Source organism: Hyperolius riggenbachi, chromosome 2 (genome assembly GCF_040937935.1).
Source record: "Hyperolius riggenbachi isolate aHypRig1 chromosome 2, aHypRig1.pri, whole genome shotgun sequence".
Classification (NCBI taxonomy): Eukaryota; Metazoa; Chordata; class Amphibia; order Anura; family Hyperoliidae; genus Hyperolius; species Hyperolius riggenbachi.
Genome location: NC_090647.1, coordinates 182,039,502 through 182,058,714, shown reverse-complemented (window position 1 = coordinate 182,058,714; position 19,213 = coordinate 182,039,502). Strand labels below are relative to the sequence as shown.

At 40.7% G+C, this 19,213-nt stretch overlaps 1 protein-coding gene across 1 annotated transcript in view; it reads right to left on the bottom strand.

Moving 5' to 3' along the window:
* Positions 1-592: 592 nt before the first annotated feature.
* The window catches only part of UCHL3 (ubiquitin C-terminal hydrolase L3), an 88,663-nt gene continuing 70,042 nt past the window's right edge, over positions 593-19,213 (bottom strand). Inside the window, exons 5-7 of the mRNA XM_068265242.1 lie at positions 11,050-11,125; positions 4,057-4,115; positions 593-801 (exon numbers count right to left, since the gene is read on the bottom strand). Coding sequence (XP_068121343.1) covers positions 718-801; positions 4,057-4,115; positions 11,050-11,125 — 219 coding nt within the window. The 3' untranslated portion in view covers positions 593-717. The remainder of the gene's footprint in view (positions 802-4,056; positions 4,116-11,049; positions 11,126-19,213) is intronic.

Here is a 19,213-nt window from a genome sequence, read left to right as displayed (position 1 = left end):
AAAAAAGCTCTTTCTAATGTAATGCTATGGGGGATTTTTATAAAATCACATCGCTCAAGTGGGATCACACCCATAGCATTACATTAGCAAGAGTTTTCAAATTGCTCCTAGTGCGTTTCTGGCCTGATACTATTGTGAATTGCTCTATTTTAGGCCTGATATAAGTAGATGGTCCTCACAATTACTGGGAGTTATCTTGCAGGCACCAAACAGATATGCTGACCAATCTGTATCCAGCAGACAACAGTAGATACATAATATTCTGATACTCTCCTCATGGAAAATAGCTCATAAATCAGACCCAGTGCATCTCTTTGCTGCTCCTTCTGTCTTATTAGCAGCTTCTCAGCTGGATTCTAGTACCACTTGCTTAAACTAACCTTCTACACTGGTTAAGGCGCTTTCAACTAGCATGGGATAAACACTTACCTAAAACCTTTCATACTGAGAACAGTACACAATCTACCTTTTATTTCTCCCATGTAGCATAGCATAGCATTATACATTTTAGAAATACAAAATCCAGATGGGCTTTACATGAAACATCTCCCACGGTCATAATGTAGACAGAGGAATTCACCACGTGTCAGACTTAGCTAAGTTTGTCTTTTATTGTTCATATACAGTGCTCTGATTCGCACAGACAGAATATAAAAATCAGTCATCACGTGGCTTTCTCCTCAAGTGCTATTAGGAAGTTTTATGGTCCAGGCTTTATTAATCTTTAGAGAAAGCCACCACAGTAAACCTCAGTTCATCTGGATCACGTTGCATAAACTTTCTGCAAACTTCAATAGCATCCTGGAGGGAAGAAACAGAACAGAAAAGATCAGAACATACATTTAATATCAAAGGACATTAGCACTGTATTGCTGCAGTGCATGATTAGACACTGCTGACAAAGGAATACATCTGCAGTTCATAAACTACCAACAGCAAAGTTTCTCTACTGTAGACTTGCAACATCTTACAAAAAGACTGATTAAAACAAAAAGAACCTGGGTCAGCTCATGAACAGATTTTTTTCCCTGATAAAGACTGACTTTATATGCTTTTATCATCCATAATTTATAAATGTTTTGGCAGTTTGCTGGCACAGGTTCATCTATTCTCATTGTATAGCCTCAGCTGACATCATATGAAAGAAAAACACAATAATGCTTTAGAAGAATTCTGCAACTACAGCTCTGTCACAAACTTGTAGCCTTCTAGAAACTTTTTAGGCAAAATCGCAGGCGCCAGATTTATACAAGTTGACTCATTTTAACAGATTCTCAAATGCGTCTCAATTTTGAGAACAATGGCAAGGTGCCCTATTTCCCTGTATAGAAAATTAGGTCTAAGGGTCCATCACTTCAAGACCATCAAAGGGTTTAAAAGGAACCTGAGGTGAAAGATATGGAGGCCAACATTTATTTCCCTTTAAACAATGCACATCACCTGGCTGTCCTGCTGATCCTCTGCCTCCAATACTTTTAGCCATAGACTCTGGACAAGCATGCGGATCAGACGTTTCTGACAAAAATCTAACAAGACTAGCTGCATGCTTGTTTCAGGTGTGTGATTCAGACACTGCTGAGGCCGGTATGATCAATAGCATGCAAGGCAACTGGTATAGTTTGAAAAATAAATAAATATGGCAGCCTCCACATCACTTTCAACTTAGGTTCCCTTTAACAGGAACCTTAATTGGGAAGCTTGTTGTGTTGGCCATATTTATTTCCTTTAAACATTACCAGGTGCCTAGGAGTCCTGCTGATCTCTTTGGCTGCAGTAGTGTCTGAAAGCATGTGGGTAATCTGGTCAGACTTTGGTCCGAGCACCTGATCTTGCACGCTTGTTCATGGTCTCTGCCTCAAAGTATTAGTCCTCTTTACCTTGGGCAGCTAAAGGTGGTGAATTCACCCCCCATGAAGCTTCATCTGAGCACGGCAGGTGCCATTCTAAGAAGCAGCATAAGACTGTTATAATGTGACACGCATGGTGTTACCAAATGCTGCCATTTGGCTGCATGTAATGGCTGAAGTAGGTGGAGATGAATCAACGTCAACAGTTATGCTCACTTATCTCAGTGATCTGCAACTGCTCGTAACTCAGAAGTGCTGTCCTGAGTACGTCACTGTTTCCAGCAGTGTGTCAGCTGCCACAGTCATGATGAAAATCTCTCTACTCCAGATCATCACTGACAGGCGAGATCAGAAGAGGGCCTGCCCTCATGTGCTTTCACACAATTATGTTAGCCATAAGTAGTAAACAACCCCCCCCCCCCCCCAAAAAAAAGTACAAAATAAACAGGTACAAAAAATAACATATAAAAAAAAAATCTATTATCTATCCATCTATCTATATTTTAACATTGATAAAAACATCCTGCACACATCCTTGCATGAAAAAAAAATAAAATAAAATAGGCCATATATTTTAGATCAAACTACTTTGTTAATATTATCTAAAAATGTATGGCCTTCATTATTTTTTCCTTTCAAATATTTTTTCATTTTTCATTATGGTTTTAGCATAACCATTTATGGTTTCACATATTACATTTAGGAAGGCAAAAGCAGTTTTATACACAGACAATGGCCTCAATTCACTAAGCTTTATCAAACACTTTATCAAACGTTTGATAATTTACCTCATGGGTAAAAACAAATTTTGAATTCACTAAGGTGTTATATTATGTTATATATTTATTGAACGTTTTATCAATAAAACATTTGATAAATATTTAACACTTTAGTGAATTCAAAATTAGATTTTACGCATGAGGTAAATTATCAAACGTTTGATAAAGTGTTTGATAAATCTTAGTGAATTGAGGCCATTATGTGCTTTTAGATCCATGTAACAGCTATGCCAGGGAAAAAGCAATGTGTTAGTTAAAACAGACGAGTGAATATGGTAGAACAACCTTCGACATTTGACTGGTCCTTATTTACACTGGCATAAGCATTGGAATGGCATGCAGAAAACTGGACTTTCTATATTTTAGAATGCGACAGTAAGAACACCCATTGAGGAGATTCATCAACGGATGTACTGGAAAAATACAGTGCTGATCTAATACAACACAGTTGCCCTGTATAACTGCACTGGCAATGAGCTATTTTGCTCATGTGAGAATTTCAAATCACTGTGACAAACTTTCTTTAAAACAGGTATTTACAGTAAGTGTGGCTGTGGGATCCTATTACATTAGCCTAGTGTGATTTGTAAACATTATGAACGGAGATGTATCAATCAGGCTGCGCTGCCATGTTAATTACATTGCACAGCAGATTTGTTTTGCTGTACCTTGTATGCATTATGTGTGAGACTACTGAAAGGATTTTTTTAGGCTTTGTTTCCATGATGAGATTTTACAGCGAATTGTTGCAACTAAAATTTGCATTAGCATAAAAACCAATGATTGTGAATGGGCTGGTTTCCATTTAATGTGAATTTTTGTTAGCGATTGTATGCGAGAAGGAAATGCTATGCTACAGTGGAAACGTAGCCTTATAGTTTATATTATAGGTTGCTGAACAATAGCCTTCAGTAATTTTTAATCTTACTTTGGTTAAAAACAGGTAATGTGAGCCAACCCTCACTAAGCAATGTTGGTAAATCCCATGAGCTCATGCTTTACTGGCCTTGCTTTTGATATGAAAAAGGAATCTGAATTCCCAGAAAACAAAGCAATGGCAACACCATGGTCCCTGAAATCCAGTATTGGTATCAGACAATTCGTTACCTGATAAAGTAGGAAAGCAGATGTCCAAGCTTTGCAGTAATTTAGAACAGAGCAATAGCAGACAGCAATAGAAATTAGTCATGGAGAAAGGTTAACACCGCAAAGTGCTCTACACCCGCTTCTGTCATTTCCTGACTTGCATTTTCATGACATTGTATTGTGACCCCCTAACACTGACGGGAAACATTTACTGGCCACTACAGGCTTCTTACCGGTATATTAGACAAAGAATCAAAGTACACTACAAAAGCCACAAACCAAGGAGAAATTCTTTTGTTAGGAGAGGTTTATAGAGAAATGAAAAGGCAATTTAGAGTCCTTACTTCTAAAAACGAGTCGTCACTGGTCGGTCCATGGTTTATTGGGAAAGACTTGCTACCATCTGTAAAATTAAAAAAAAAACAGGTGTTGTCATGTTGCCATTTTCCCAGCTTCCTGGATACTCTGGTTCCTCGCCAGTGGATGGGAAAGTACAGTGCTGTTAATTGAAAGAGCATGCCAACAATCTAAACATCTTAAAAGGAAACCTTTTCTGCCTTCAATTAAAAAAATAAAAATAAATAAAAGAATGTTTCTTGTCGAGTTGCTGTGCATATGCTGTACAAGTACACCTGTCCTTAAAGGAAACTAGAGCTCAAGAAAACAAGAAAAAAAGTTTTATACATACCTGGGGCTTCCTCTAGCCCCATAAGCTTGGGTTGCTCCCATCACTTCTGTTAGTCACGGCCATTCTGCCATAAGAAAAGTGCCCTTTTTGCGTATCTCTCCCAAAGCAGTGCTTTTCGGCGCTGCTAGATTTGGGCGCAGCCAGCGCCGCCATAGACTATAATAGGAATCAGTCTATAGCGGTGCTCAGTGAGTAACGTCAGCGCCGTCAGAAGACGGAGCCGAGGTTGCTTAAAAATCACAATAATTCGGCCTTCAGCAATAGCTGGAAGCCGAATTATTTCATTCCCTACCATCCATGGTGGCCTGGAGGGGGAATAGTAATTAAAACGGCCCGGACTTGTGCAGAATCAGGATCAGCCATATACCGGCTGTATTCTGCGCCCAAGTCTACCGGCACCGATTTCATATGTACTCATCTCTCCAGCCCAATACCGAAGCTGCAGACAGTGGTGGACGGCGGCGTGGGACCGATCCAAGCTTATGGGGCTGGAGGAAGCCCCAGGCATGTATAAAAAAACTTTCTTAAACTCTGGTGTACACTTTAACCTCTTGAGGATCAGAGGTTTATACCCCCTAGTGACCAGGCGATTTTTTACAATTCAGCACTTCGCCACTTTAACGATTTATTGCTCTGTCATACAACTTAGCACCCAAATGAATTTTACCTCCTTTTCTTAGCACTAATAGAGCTTTCTTTTGGTGGTCCCTGACTGCTGCAATTTATTAATTTTTTTTTTTAAATAAAAAACACCATTTCTTTTAATTACCACCCCCCGCCCCCCAATTTAGCCCTAGACTACAAACATACCGTACATACACTACATGATACATACATAGGCATCAGCCTATGTATGGGATTGGATTGTGTGCACTTGGGAGGGACAGTTAAGTGACAGGGCTTCTCTCTGTACAGCGCTTCGCTAGACCACAGCGATGTCCACATGCTTTGCTGTTTTTTTTATTTTTTTTTATGAAATAACAGCCTGCCAGCCCTGATCGCGGGCTGGTAGGCTGTTCTCTGTCCCCCACTCCGTGGAGTGGATGCACACTAGTTTCCTGCTAATCTCGTAAGATGCAGCTCATGCCAATCGGCATAAGTTGGACATGAGAGAGCTGCGCTCCCAGCATTGATCAGCAAGAGGCGGTCGGGAGCAGGTTAAAAGGCAGAGTGCGTATATTCCAGCTGCAGCAATTTTCTAGCAAACAAGACATGTGGAAACTGTATTCCATATGTGTCCAGTCTATGGTAGATATGAATCAGAATTATTTAATTTAATATGGGGGCAAGGCCTGGCATTACCCACTCCTGTGTCTACCGCATGGTTCAGACAGGCCAGGTAGGACAATACGTATAGATGGCAAACTATATGGATACATAGAAACTGCAATTGTAATGCACAGGGCTCCTGTACACAGTAACATTTCTGTTAAATCGGTCCCTTTCCATTATCTACCTTATCCTTCGCAAATTAATGATTTAAACATAAGAATTCAGCAATATTCAGTGCAGCTGTGTAAAGGCCAATATCCCTTAAACAATGCAAGACTAATGCTTGTCCATGGGGCAAGTAATCTAAAAACAAACCAACAGTGTTCCAAATAATGTGGACATTCCCTATAATAAATACATTAAAAACAAAATAAATTCTGCCGCTGACTTATCGACATTGCTTTGTGAATTTTGGCAAGCCACCTGTGCTGGAACAAAGAAGTCCTTAGAACCTGGACAGGTCGCTTTATGTCAGAACATAGGACTCATTTACAAGGTAACCATAAGGCAAACTTGTGTGTGTAAGAGAAACTAAAACAATTCTACTCCATGGCTTTAATTCAAATCAAAGATAGCTTTATTTGCATGACCAAGATTCATTACAGGTATTGCCAAAGCAAGGGGAAATAGGGGACATGGGAGGGGGTGGGGTAGGGGGACAATGGCTAAGCAGTCTGTGGACATTTTTAGGTTTACAGTTCCGTTATGCTCCTCTCAGTCTGTGGCATGCTGTGACATAGTGTGCAGCGATTGTCACTGTGGATTCATCTTCTCCCAGTAGGATATAGGATTTTCTCTTATCTTCTAGTGCGAGAAAGTCTGGGAATAGTTCCAACAATTTCTTAAAGTAAGTGTCACTGGTTGCAGTATATTTGGGGCAGTGCAATAGGAAGTGGCTTTTATCCTCAATGGTCTTCTGCTCACAGTTTTGGCATAGTCTCTCCTCCCTGGGTTTGTACGCCTGTCTGTGTCTCCCAGACTCTATTTCGAGGTTGTGAGCACTCAATCTGTAGACACTCAGGATTTTCCTCTCTTGAGAGTTTTGCAGCTTTTCCAGGTATGGGGCCATTTTATATTCTCTTTGTAGACTGGTATATGGTTAGCTTTTGTGACAGTTTTATTTCACTCCTCCATTTTTCCACATAGTCTTCTTTGCTCTTAGCTGTGGTGTGTTTTATCTGGACTTTTGTTATGAGGGTTGGAGGGAGTATAGAGCGGACAACGACTTTCAGCGCACACAGCTTTTCTTGGTCTTCATTGTGCAGCATGGCTTTGTAGTGGGGTGAGTCAGGGCTGCTGCTCTGTAGGTGGGCCCAGAAGGACAACACTCTCTTCTGTATTTCAAGCAGTAATGGGAATCTCCCCAGCTCAGCTCGGCAGGCATTGTTTGAGGTACTCTGGTGGACATGGAGGAGGTGTTTGCAGAACTCAAGGTGGAATATTTCTGTTGAGCTGGATTCCCATTTTGATTGATCAGGGTAGGTGGTGGGGCCCCATACTTCACTTCCATACAGTAGGATTGGGGTGATGACACTGTCAAATACTTTCAGCCAGACCTTTACTGGTGGTTTGAGGTGGTACAGTTCTTTCCTGATGGCATAGAATGTTCAGCATGCTTTGGCTTTTAGGGCCTCCATGGCTGACTTAAGGTTTCCTGATTGGTTGATTTACAGACCAAGGTAGGTATATGTATCAGTTCTGCTGATTTCACAGTCATTGATTATAAAGGATGGGCTCTGGGCTGACCTGTTTTTCCTCTGGAACACCATGGTTTTGGTTTTCTTTAGATTAATGGGGAGTGCCCATGTTGTGCTAAATTTCTCCAGGATTTCTAGGCTGTCTTGTAGACCTTCTTTAGTTGGCATTCAGTAAAGCAAAAAACAGCTGATTTTACCAAACAGTTTCAAAATGTCAAGTCAAGGCCCGGGACCCACTAGAGCACTTTTAGCAGCAATTTTTACATTGCTTGGAATTGCCAGCTATTCCAAAAGCGCTTTGCTGCTGAAAGTGAATGGCCATCATCTCATATTGCATGCAGCATTTTTAGAGCAATTTCATAAGGGAAAGCAGGGCCCCAAAATCTCTTTCCCTGAGGTTGGTTTTACACTGGATTTGTGCGATGTGAGCATTTCATTGCATCACAGATATGAAGCTACATATGATCCTACGCCAAGGTGCGATGACCTGGATCATGTGCCTGCTTCCAGGCTAGTGATGTACTCCCTGCTGGACAGGAAGTCTGTTACTGGGACTCCTGTTGGCGCATGCACGCTGCACCACACTTCCGTCATGCATACTGCCTGCGTCGCCCATCCACTTGCATCACTGAATGATCCGTGCAGTAAGCGCAGTACAGGTGGTAAAGCGCTGCAGACTTTGCACCCAACCGGATGCTTCCTGTGCATTGCACTGCAACCACTCTGCAAGGCTCCATTACTTACATTGTACTCGCGACCTTGCGGTAAGAAAAGGTAACGCTACGCAGGTTCACAATGTCAGTGTGCAAGTGGCCGGAATTACTCTGCTTCTTAGGCCTCTTTCACATTAGATAACGCATGCACCAACCAGAGTTCGTGCACGTGTTATGAGGTCGGGAAGTTGCGGAGCAACGCTAATCAGCACGGTAGTTCTAATTCACCTGACGGGAAACCGCCAGTGCTGGATGATACAAAGCTCCAAGATGCTTTACAAGGTAACGCTCTGGAACACTTTGTCTAATGTCAAATAGACTCATCTTACCTTTCTAAACGCATCCTAGGAGCAATCCGTCAAAAAAACGCAGAGATCAACTCCTAGTGTGAAAGAGTCCTAAGTGGCAAGATTGCTCTCAAAAATGCATCTTTGAGAGCGTTTAGCAATCACAAGTGTGTCCTAGGCCTAAGGCTGTTACTACATGGAAAACTGAAATTACCCACTAGTGAGGAAATTACTGACTTGTGCATTAAATACGTCAATTCACAAAGATCAGAGCATGCAGTAAAACAGGTGAGATGTTTGTTACATATTTTCTAGCCTGGAGCTGTTGGTAACTAACAGCCATTCGAGAAGGTTACAGAACAGAGGAGACAGAGATAATTAAAAGGTGACAATTAAACTACAGTGGTTTGCAAAAGTATTCGGCCCCCTTGAAGTTTTCCACATTTTGTAATATTACTGCCACAAACATGAATCCATTTTATTGGAATTTCACATGAAAGACCAATACAAAGTGATGTACACATGAGAAGTGGAACAAAAATCATACAGGATTCCAAACATTAAAAGAAAGAACTGAAAAGTGGGGTGTGCGTAATTATTCAGCCCTCTTAATCAATACTTTGCAGAACCACCTTTTGCTGCAATTACAGCTGCCAGTCTTTTAGGGTATGTCTCTGCCAGCTTTGCACATCTAGAGACTTAAATCCTTGCCCATTCTTCTTTGCAAAACAGCTCCAGCTCAGTCAGATTAGATCGACAGCATTTGTGAACAGCAGTTTTCAGATCTTGCCAAAGATTCTCGATTGGATTTAGATCTTTGACTAGGCCATTCTAACACATGGATATGGTTTGTTTTAAACCATTCCATTGTTGCCCTGGCTTTATGTTTAGGATGGTTGTCCTGCTGGAAGGTGAACCTCCGCCCCAGTCTCAAGTCTTTTGCAGACTCCAAGAGGTTTTCTTCCAAGATTGCCCTGTATTTGGTTCCATCCATCCTCCCATCAACTCTGACCAGCTTCCCTGTCCCTGCTGAAGAGAAGCACCCCCAGAGCATGATGCTGCCACCACCATATTTGACAGTGGGGATGGTGTGTTCAGAGTGATGTGCAATGTTCGTTTTCCGCCACACATAGTGTTTTGCATTTTGGCCAAAAAGTTCCATTTTGGTATCATCTGACCAGAGCAAGCCATGTGGGGGACACAGCAAATCTATGGAAGAAAGGTTTCCATATGTTTGCTGTGTCCCCCACATGGCTTGCAAATGGGACTTCTTATGCTTTTCTGTTAACAATGGCTTTCTTCTTGCCACTCTTCCATAAAGGCCAACTTTGTGTAGTGCACGACTAATAGTTGTCCTATGGACAGATTCCCCCACCTGAGCTGTAGATCTCTGCAGCTCTTCCAGAGTCACCATGGGCCTCTTGACTGCATTTCTGATCAGCGCTCTCCTTGTTCGGCTTGTGAGTTTAGGTGGACGGTCTTGTCTTGGTAGGTTTACAGTTGTGCCATACTCCTTCCATTTCCAAATGATCGCTTGAACAGTGCTCCGTGGGATGTTCAAGGCTTTTCAAACCTTTTTGTAGCCCAAGTCTGCTTTAAATTTCTCAATAACTTTATCCCTGACCTGTCTGGTGTGTTCTTTGGACTTAATGGTGTTGTTGCTCCCAATATTCTCTTAGACAACCTCTGAGGCTGTCACAGAGCAGCTGTATTTGTACTGACATTAGATTACACACAGGTGCACTCTATTTAGTCATTAGCACTCATCAGACAATGTCTATGGGCAACTGACTGCACTCAGACCAAAGGGGGCTGAATAATTACGCACACCCCAATTTGCAGTTATTTGTAAAAAATGTTTGGAATCATGTATGATTTTCATTCCACTTCTCAAGTGTACACCAATTTGTATTAGTCTTTCACATGAAATTCCAATAAAATTGATTCATGTTTGTGGCAGTAATATGACAAAATGTGGAAAACTTCAAGGGGCCGAATACTTTTGCAAACCACTGTATTCAGGAAAATAAAGTTAATAAAAATGTATTTCCCTAATTTCACATTACTAGGTAGTAATTAAAAATGGTCAATATACTAATGGTTTTGCGCAGATACATATGTTATGGTAATTTAATGCACCTTGCACTATAATAATAATAATAATAATAATAATAAAAGGAATGCTGTCTGTATCACACATCTTTCAAACATTGTCCATGCACTGCAATAATCCATCAAATGCCAGATGAAATCCTGCATGATTCCTTAAAAAAAAAAAAAAAAAAAAAAAGGTAAAATATTAAAATACTGCACAAGGTAAAAAAATCTTAGTAAACTGGCAGGCAGCTTTTTAATGTAAATTACCAAACTATTACAGTATGTATGAGAATTCAGATAAGTCTAAAAACGACTGCGGGGTTTTTTAGGTTTATTTATTTATTTATTTTTTTACCAAGCGTGTCTGTGATTTGAAGCTACTGTGCAGTTAGATGCTCACCATGAAAACTGATCTGTTCTTGGCACTAAAGTGTAGTAAAAAAAAAAATGAAACCCCATGAGGTATTTGGTACCACAGAGATTTAGACTTCTACCTCCATGCCCCTTTCTTCTCCATCAGAATACCTTTGAACATTCTCAAGGATCATATTGTATGCATACAAAACTGAATGAAGTTACGTACCTAGCTCATATAGATGACCTTTTACAGGAACAAAAGCAATGAAGTGCAGGTCTACTTTCTCATCTATATTTGGTGCCTGTGGAAATAAATAGAAAAGCAATATGTCAAGTAAAAACACAACAGCATTTAAATGAAGTGTTCTTATAAGGTAACATTAAAGCAAACAAATAAGGTTTGCAATGGCCAATCTTGCATATTTGCCTTGGGAGGAGGAAGGTTTTGGATCCTGAAGAGGCTGCCCCCTTGTCCTCAGCCAGGCCAATCCAGCAATGACACGGCCAAAGTACATGCGCAGAAGCACAGACTTGATCGGGCTCGGCTTTTTTCACCAGAGCCTGAGCAGCTCCAGGTTTCTGTGCGTTGGTGACTTGTTGTCCTGCAATTTTTGGGGGTCTCAGTGCTGGAATGGGCCGGTGGAGGAGGAATCTTCCCAGGATCCAGAGGCTCTTCCCTCCCGAGATGAGACTACAAAATATTTACATATTACACTCACATAGAAAGCGTAAGTACTCTGACCCAAGCAACACCTGTCCTGTATATGGGTGAACAAAAGACTCCTGAAAATGCACAGACCAAACTTCTTAGCCCATATACACAGGTGTTGAGAACTGCATGCAATAGACATCAGCTCCACATAAAGGTATTTACATAGAATTCCTCCTTTGGGCAGCACTGTGACTGGCTTTTCCATTTATCCACTAAGAGGAAATGAAAGAACAATGGAGTGGTCATTACTGTGTACTTTATATAGTGAGGACATCTTCTGGAGCACTTTGCATATATAGTAGAATCCCTTTATAGTAAATGCCAAGGGACCAGGAAAAGTAGTTTACTATATCAGAAGTTTATATCAGGATTTTTCATACATTGTATAGTTATACAGACGCTTTTGCTAGGACCTGAGGACTGAGTTTACTATATTGAGGGGTTTACAACATCAGATTACTATAATGAGTTTCTACTGTATGGTCATTTCACAAAGTGTCCTTCAGAAGAGCTCATAATCTGATACCTACCATAGTCCTACCCCATGTACCGATATAGTATAAGGTCAATTCAATCATTAGTATGTTTTTGGGATCTTAAGGAAACCAAAGAACCCAGAGGAAGTCCACATAAGCATAGGGAGAACACGGAGCCTCCTTCTCGTGGTCCTCACTGAAACATGGCTAACTCCATCTGATGCTTTGTCTCCAGCTGCCCTCGCATATGGGGAGCTTTTAGACACTCCGCTAGATCTTGTGGCAAACATTGGGGCGGGTGGCTATTATCCTTTCTAAACATTGCTCTGTCACAGCTATTACATGTGGTGCCTTCACTGTGTCATGCTGTCCCTGTCTACTCTCCTCACCACTTCCAGATTGCAGTCATCTACCATCCTCCTGGACTAGCCTCTACCTTTATAGATCACTTCTCTGCATGGCTTCTTCAGCTCTTCTCCATTGACATACCTTCTATCATTATCAGAGACTACAAAGTCCCCATAGATACTAATTGGCCTACTGGCAGTAAACTTATCACACTCACCTCCTCGTTTGACCTCTCTCAGTGGTCCTCTACTGCCACACTGTGGACCTAGTCTTAAATAGACTGTGGTCCGTTTCATTCTTTAATAACCCTCTCAGATCACAACTTTATTAGAAAGAAAGAAAAAAAAATCTGGCCCGGTCTACCTCTGTAAGCTAGTCAAAGGATTGAACATTAGGGCTGCACAATTTTAGGGAAAAATCGAAATTGCGAGTTTTCTCTCAGAAATTGCAATTTCGATTTTTCCCCGATTTTTTTTAAATTCCTGCTTTTCACACTTTGGGCGGGGGGGGGGGGGGGGGGGGGGGGAATGAGCAGGGGCTTGGGTTTGGCTCACGGTCTGCACTGCCTGGTCCGCTGTCTGTAATATCTTGCTTCTGGCCCCGCTGTGCGCGGATTGGCCAGAAGCAGTGAATATGTATAAGTGTTAACGAGCGGGGGCGGATCCACTAGAGCGAGCGGCCGGGCACATCATACAGCATTACCAATCACTGGCTAGCGATGGAATGACGGCAGCGGTAGGCGGAGCTGTATGCTCTGTACAGCTCCGCCTACCACTGCCGTCATTCCATCGCTAGCCAGTGATTGGTAATGCTGTATGATGTGCCCGGCCGCTCGCTCTAGTGGATCCGCCCCTCGCTCATTAACACTTATACATATTCACTGCTTCTGGCCAATCCGCGCACAGCGGGGCCAGAAGCAAGATATTACAGACAGCGGACCGAAAAACCGAAGGTACTGACGATCAGCAGATCGTCTTGCCTCGAACCGTGGTTTCGGTTTTAAACCGAAAAACAGTGCAGCCCTATTGAACATTGAGGCTATTTCGGTAGCTTTCAAGCACTGCATAGTAAAATGTTTACACAGCATACAGGAAAAAGTTACCAGTGTGCTGATATGCATTCACAACCCAGGCAGCATGCTGAGAGGTGACACAAAGCTGCAGGACTGCAAATGTCACACACGGAGGTCACCACCTGGCATTGTTAATATACACACAAAAAAAAAAAAAAAAAAACCATCAAAATTATAATGTAGCAATTTTGGCCATTTGTGCCAGGTTGACCGTTGTTACTACAAGCTAGTCTAATGGTGCCCATACATGGTACAATAAAAACATTTGTTTTTCCCGTTTATTCGACCGAAAGGATCAAATCGAATAGAAGTCAAAAATATATATATTTTTTTTTTAATCAAGAAAAACAAACGATTATCCCGTTTTTTTTTCAGTAAAAAGTCAGACAGGTTTGAAAAATCTTTATATTCGATCTAACGGAATTATTGAACAAAATCTCCTCATTTTGATTTCTAAACAGGCAAGCACAGTGACATGGATATCAGCCATATTTGTTTGATAAATTTCAGGCAATGTCTACCAAGGGGTCATTAATCAGCAGCCAACATTTCCACAGACCCACAGATATTTATCTAAAGGTGCCCATTAACGGTACAATTTTTCAGCAAATGCAATCTTTCAATGCTATCTTTACGATCAAATTGTGTAGAAAATTTGCCATTGATGAAGGCAATCAATAAGGAACGATTCTTTGGTCGATTGCTAAATAGGATAAAATTGATCCGGAAGTTGGATTTTAAAAGCGCATTTGAAGAAAGAATCTTTCAGTAAATGTGAACAATCGATAATTGCCTTTTAATTCTGATTAGTTACGATTGTTCGAATCATATTGATAGATCGCATTTAGTGAAAAATTGTACAGTTAACGGGCACCCTAACAGACTTAAACCCAATTAACTGAACCTCTGGCAGATACCAGCAATTCGCCTAGCTTTCATCCAGCTTCAGAAACTGGTCTATGGGCATCTTCACTGTATTTCAGTCACAGTTTCATGCACAATTGCAGTTATCCAACATTTCTACAAGCACAAATTTTGTTTCCGTAACATAAAATATTAGGATATACATTCCTATAGAAAGCTCATTTTATGTCTATTGTTACTTTCAGCCGTCTCGCTCCTATATGTTCATAGGAGTGAGACGGCTGAAAGTAACCGCAGCCTACATACTTCTCAGGTACTTACCAAGTTCCTGTAGAATACATCCCTTTCAGACCTTAGTTGTAAAGGCTACAGATTCTTCTAACAAACAAAATAAAAGTAATAAAATAGCTGTATTCGGTGTGTGATATCACTTTACATTAGAAAAGCTGAAAACCATCTATCATTCAGCAGTACTGGTATTACTGGTAAAGACAATACAGAAAGTTCCTGACATCGCGGCGGGACAGCGGTTCATATCGGCGGCTGTTCATAAGTCGGGAGCTCCCTGTATTTGGCATATAACACGCAGTGACGTGTTCTCATTTTTTGGGGGTGAAAGTGCATCTTATATGCTGAAAAATACGGTATATGCTAAATACAGGATCTTCTCAAAAAATTAGCATATTGTGATAAAGTTCATTATTTTCTGTAATGTACGGATAAACATTAGACTTTCATATATTTTAGATTCAAATACACACAACTGAAGTAGTTCAAGCCTTTTATTGTTTTAATATTGATGATTTTGGCATACAGCTCATAAAAACCCAAATTTCCTATCAAAAAATTAGCATATTTCATCCGACCAATAAAAGAAAAGTGTTTTTAAAGCAAAAAAAGTCAACCTTCAAATAATTATGTTCAGTTATGCACTCAATACTTGGTCGGGAATCCTTTTTCAGAAATGACTGCTTCAATGAGGCGTGGCATGGAGGCAATCAGCCTGTGGCACTGCTCAGGTGTTATGGAGGCCCAGGATGCTTCACTAGCAGCCTTAAGCTCATCCAGAGTGTTGGGTCTTGCGTCTCTCAACTTTCTCTTCACAATATCCCACAGATTCTCTATGGGGTTCAGGTCAGGAGAGTTGGCAGGCCAATTGAGCACAGTAATACCATGGTCAGTAAACCATTTACCAGTGGTTTTGGCACTGTGAGCAGGTGCCAGGTCATGCTGAAAAATGAAATCCTTATCTCCATAAAGGTTTTCAGCAGATGGAAGCATGAAGTGCTCCAAAATCTCCTGATAGCTAGCTGCATTGACCCTGCCCTTGATAAAACGCAGTGGACCAACACCAGCAGCTGACATGGCACCCCAGACCATCACTGACTGTGGGTACTTGACACTGGACTTCAGGCATTTTGGCATTTCCCTCTCCCCAGTCTTCCTCCAGACTCTGGCACCTTGATTTCCAAATGACATGTAAAAGTTGCTTTCATCCGAAAAAAGTACTTTGGACCACTGAGCAACAGTCCAGTGCTGCTTCTCTGTAGCCCAGGTCAAGCGCTTCTGCCGCTGTTTTTGGTTCAAAAGTGGGATCATGCTTCCATCTGCTGAAAAGCGTTATGGAGATGAAGATTTCATTTTTTAGCATGACCTGGCAATTGCTCACAGTGCCAAAACCACTGGTAAATGGTTCATTGACCATGGTATTACTGTGCTCAATTGGCCTGCCAACTCTCCTGACCTAAACCCCATAGAGAATCTGTTACATATTGTGAAGAGAAAGTTGAGAGACGCAAGACCCAACACTCTGGATGAGCTTAAGGCCGCTATCGAAGCATCCTGGGCCTCCATAACACCTGAGCAGTGCCACAGGCTGATTGCCTCCATGCCAAGCCGCATTGAAGCAGTCATTTCTGCAAAAGGATTCCCGACCAAGTATTGAGTGCATAACTGAACATAATTATTTGAAGGTTGACTTTTTTTGTTTTAAAAACACTTTTCTTTTATTGGTCGGATGAAATATGCAATTTTTTTGAGACAGGAAATTTGGGTTTTCATGAGCTGTATGCCAAAATCATCAATATTAAAACAATAAAAGGCTTGAACTACTTCAGTTGTGTGTATTTGAATCTAAAATATATGAAAGTCTAATGTTTATCAGTACATTACAGAAAATAATGAACTTTATCACAATATGCTAATTTTTTTTAGAAGATCCTGTATGTATTGCGCAATATCTACAAGATTCTTCCCTTCCTGTCCACGGACACTGCCAACTACTCATTCTTGCCTTCATAATCTCTAGACTATACCAATGCAACGGCCTCCCGCCTGGCCTCCCTACGAACCAAAATTCCCCCCCCCCCCCCCTGCAGTCTATCATGATCGCAGGAGCCAGAATCATTCATTCCTCCCACTGCTTCACATCTGCGGTCCCCCTGTGCAAATCCCTTCCCTGGCTGCATATTCATTCCAGAATCCCCTTCAAGATACTGTATTTGTCCTACAAATCCCTCTACAATACATGCCTTCTGAAATGTCCTTTCTTGAAACCAATCTTGCACTGACCTTTGACATGCACTTTTCATGGATTATTTTCCAAACCATACTTGCAGAGATAGTCATTTCTTAAGCTATTCGAGACATTTTAATTCATCTGTTTGACCAAATAAAAACCTCAACTTTATTGCATGTTTTCGGTAGTAGTGGTGGCTTCTAGAGGGTGTCCAGTATGAGTGGAATCTTCAGTGGATTCTCTACCCCACTGAACGGTCTTGCTCAAAAATTTGATTTTGTACTACAAAGGGGCGTTCTCACCAATACACTGCACAGGTGTAAATAAACCTCCCTTGGATTTGTCGTTCATTTGTGAGAAACTGTATCACCGAACATTACTTCAAATCTAGAATTTTGTTACAGGATTCACACAAGGCCTTTCCTGTGATCCTTTCTCCTGGAATGCTAGACCTTGCACTGAGCTGCAACTGTGCATGAGTAAACGTTAGATGCCATAACATGCCCAGACTTGTTTCTACCAACGTGCTGCATTCTTTCATACTCGTAATTATTATTGAGCACCTCAGCCAAAGGTTAGATGCCCTGCATGTTCCCCTTGAGCTATAATGCAGATGTCTGCTTGCAGTGCTATGCATAGTACAGAGTGTTAAGGCATCTACTGGTCAAGCAGAGAATACCTTGATGTGGCCACCTGGCTTTGACAAACTGTTGCAGATGTTTGTAGATCAACATTTTCCATTTCACACATTAGTAATCCCTTTTATAGTGGTCTGTGAAAAGCTGTTGTATAGGAGTTTCAAAGGATTGATTTAAGTATTTTTTTAATACTCTATTAATACTCTATTAGCACCTCCCTTAACCACTTCACAGCTCCAGTACAGTATATCTACTCCCCTGCAGACTTCATCTAACCGCCCAAGGGAGTAAATATACGTACTCCCGCTGCTACGTACTCCCGCTGCTACCACTGCTGAAAGCGCTCCCGCTTATTTGTGCGCTCGTTCATGTTGCCATTTGCCCGCCAGGAGATCAATGAATGAGAAAGCAATTCCTAATTATTGATCTAAGTCCCCGTAGCAATTATCGGCGCCTTTTATGAGAAGCTGCGCGATCATTCTAAAAAATAAAAGTTTCCCATCTTCAGTACACTTCCTGTAAGCATACATATTTCGCTTACAGGACATATAACAAAAAAAAGACTGAGGCCATCTTGTGGCCAAATAGTAAAACTACATCTAAAAGTACTTTTTTTAAATGCAAAGACCTGTTTTTACATTTTAAATTAACCCCTTACCTCCCACACTCCCCAATAGTTACCAACATTTATTTTTTTTGTAAAAAAATACAATGAAATAAATTTACAATTATAAAAAATGCATTAAAGAGAATCTGTACTCTAATATTTTTACAATAAAAAGCATACCATTCTATTCCTTATGTTCCCCTGTGCCCCTCTGTGCTGTTTCTGTCACTCCCTGCTGCAATCCTGGCTTGTAATTAACAGTTTTAGGCAGTGTTTACAAACAAATTACTGGCTTCTAACCAGAGTATCATAGGCTGAGAACAGCTTACTGTGTGGATTCATGCAGAGCTTGGAGGGGGTGTGTAAAGCTTCTGCCAATGACAAGCAGTGCTGCACATTCCACACATTCCAGCCTCTTGCCGACAGACACGACAGAGGAAAGGAGATAAGATTTATTACAGAGACAGTGCAACTAGAAAAGGTAAGACAGACCACATCAGAACAGGTATAGGAACTTATAGAATAGAAAAAATAAGGCTCAAAATTTTGTTACAGAGTCTCTTTAATAGTTTTCTTAGGGACTGAACTTTTTCAATATGTATGTCAAGACGGTATAATACTGTTATTTTATAAATTATGGGCTTTTTATTAATGATGGATGCAAAACTGAAAAAAAAATGCATCTTTATTTCCTAATAAAATATTGGCACCAGACATTGTGATAGGGACATAATTTAAATGGTGTAATAACCGGTACAAATGGGCACATTAATTACGTGGATTTTAATTACGGAAGCATTCATTATTTAAAAATTACGGTAGCATTTCATTATTTAAAAATTATAATGGCCGAAAACTGAAAAATAAGGATTTTTTTCCAATTTTTTTCTTATTTTTCCATTAAAAAACATTTATAATAAAAAAATTCTTGGCATAATGTACCACCCAAAGTAAGCCTAATTAGTGATAAAAAAAAAACACATTTAACACATTTCATTCTGATAAGTAGAGATAAAGTTATTGGCAAATGAATGGAAGGAGCTGAAAGGTGAAAATTGCTTGGATGCTGAAGGGGTAAAACCCCTCAGTTGTGAAGTGGTTAAGTCACCATATTTAAGCATCTTGAAAAATGAATAATAGTACTCCCTGTTATAA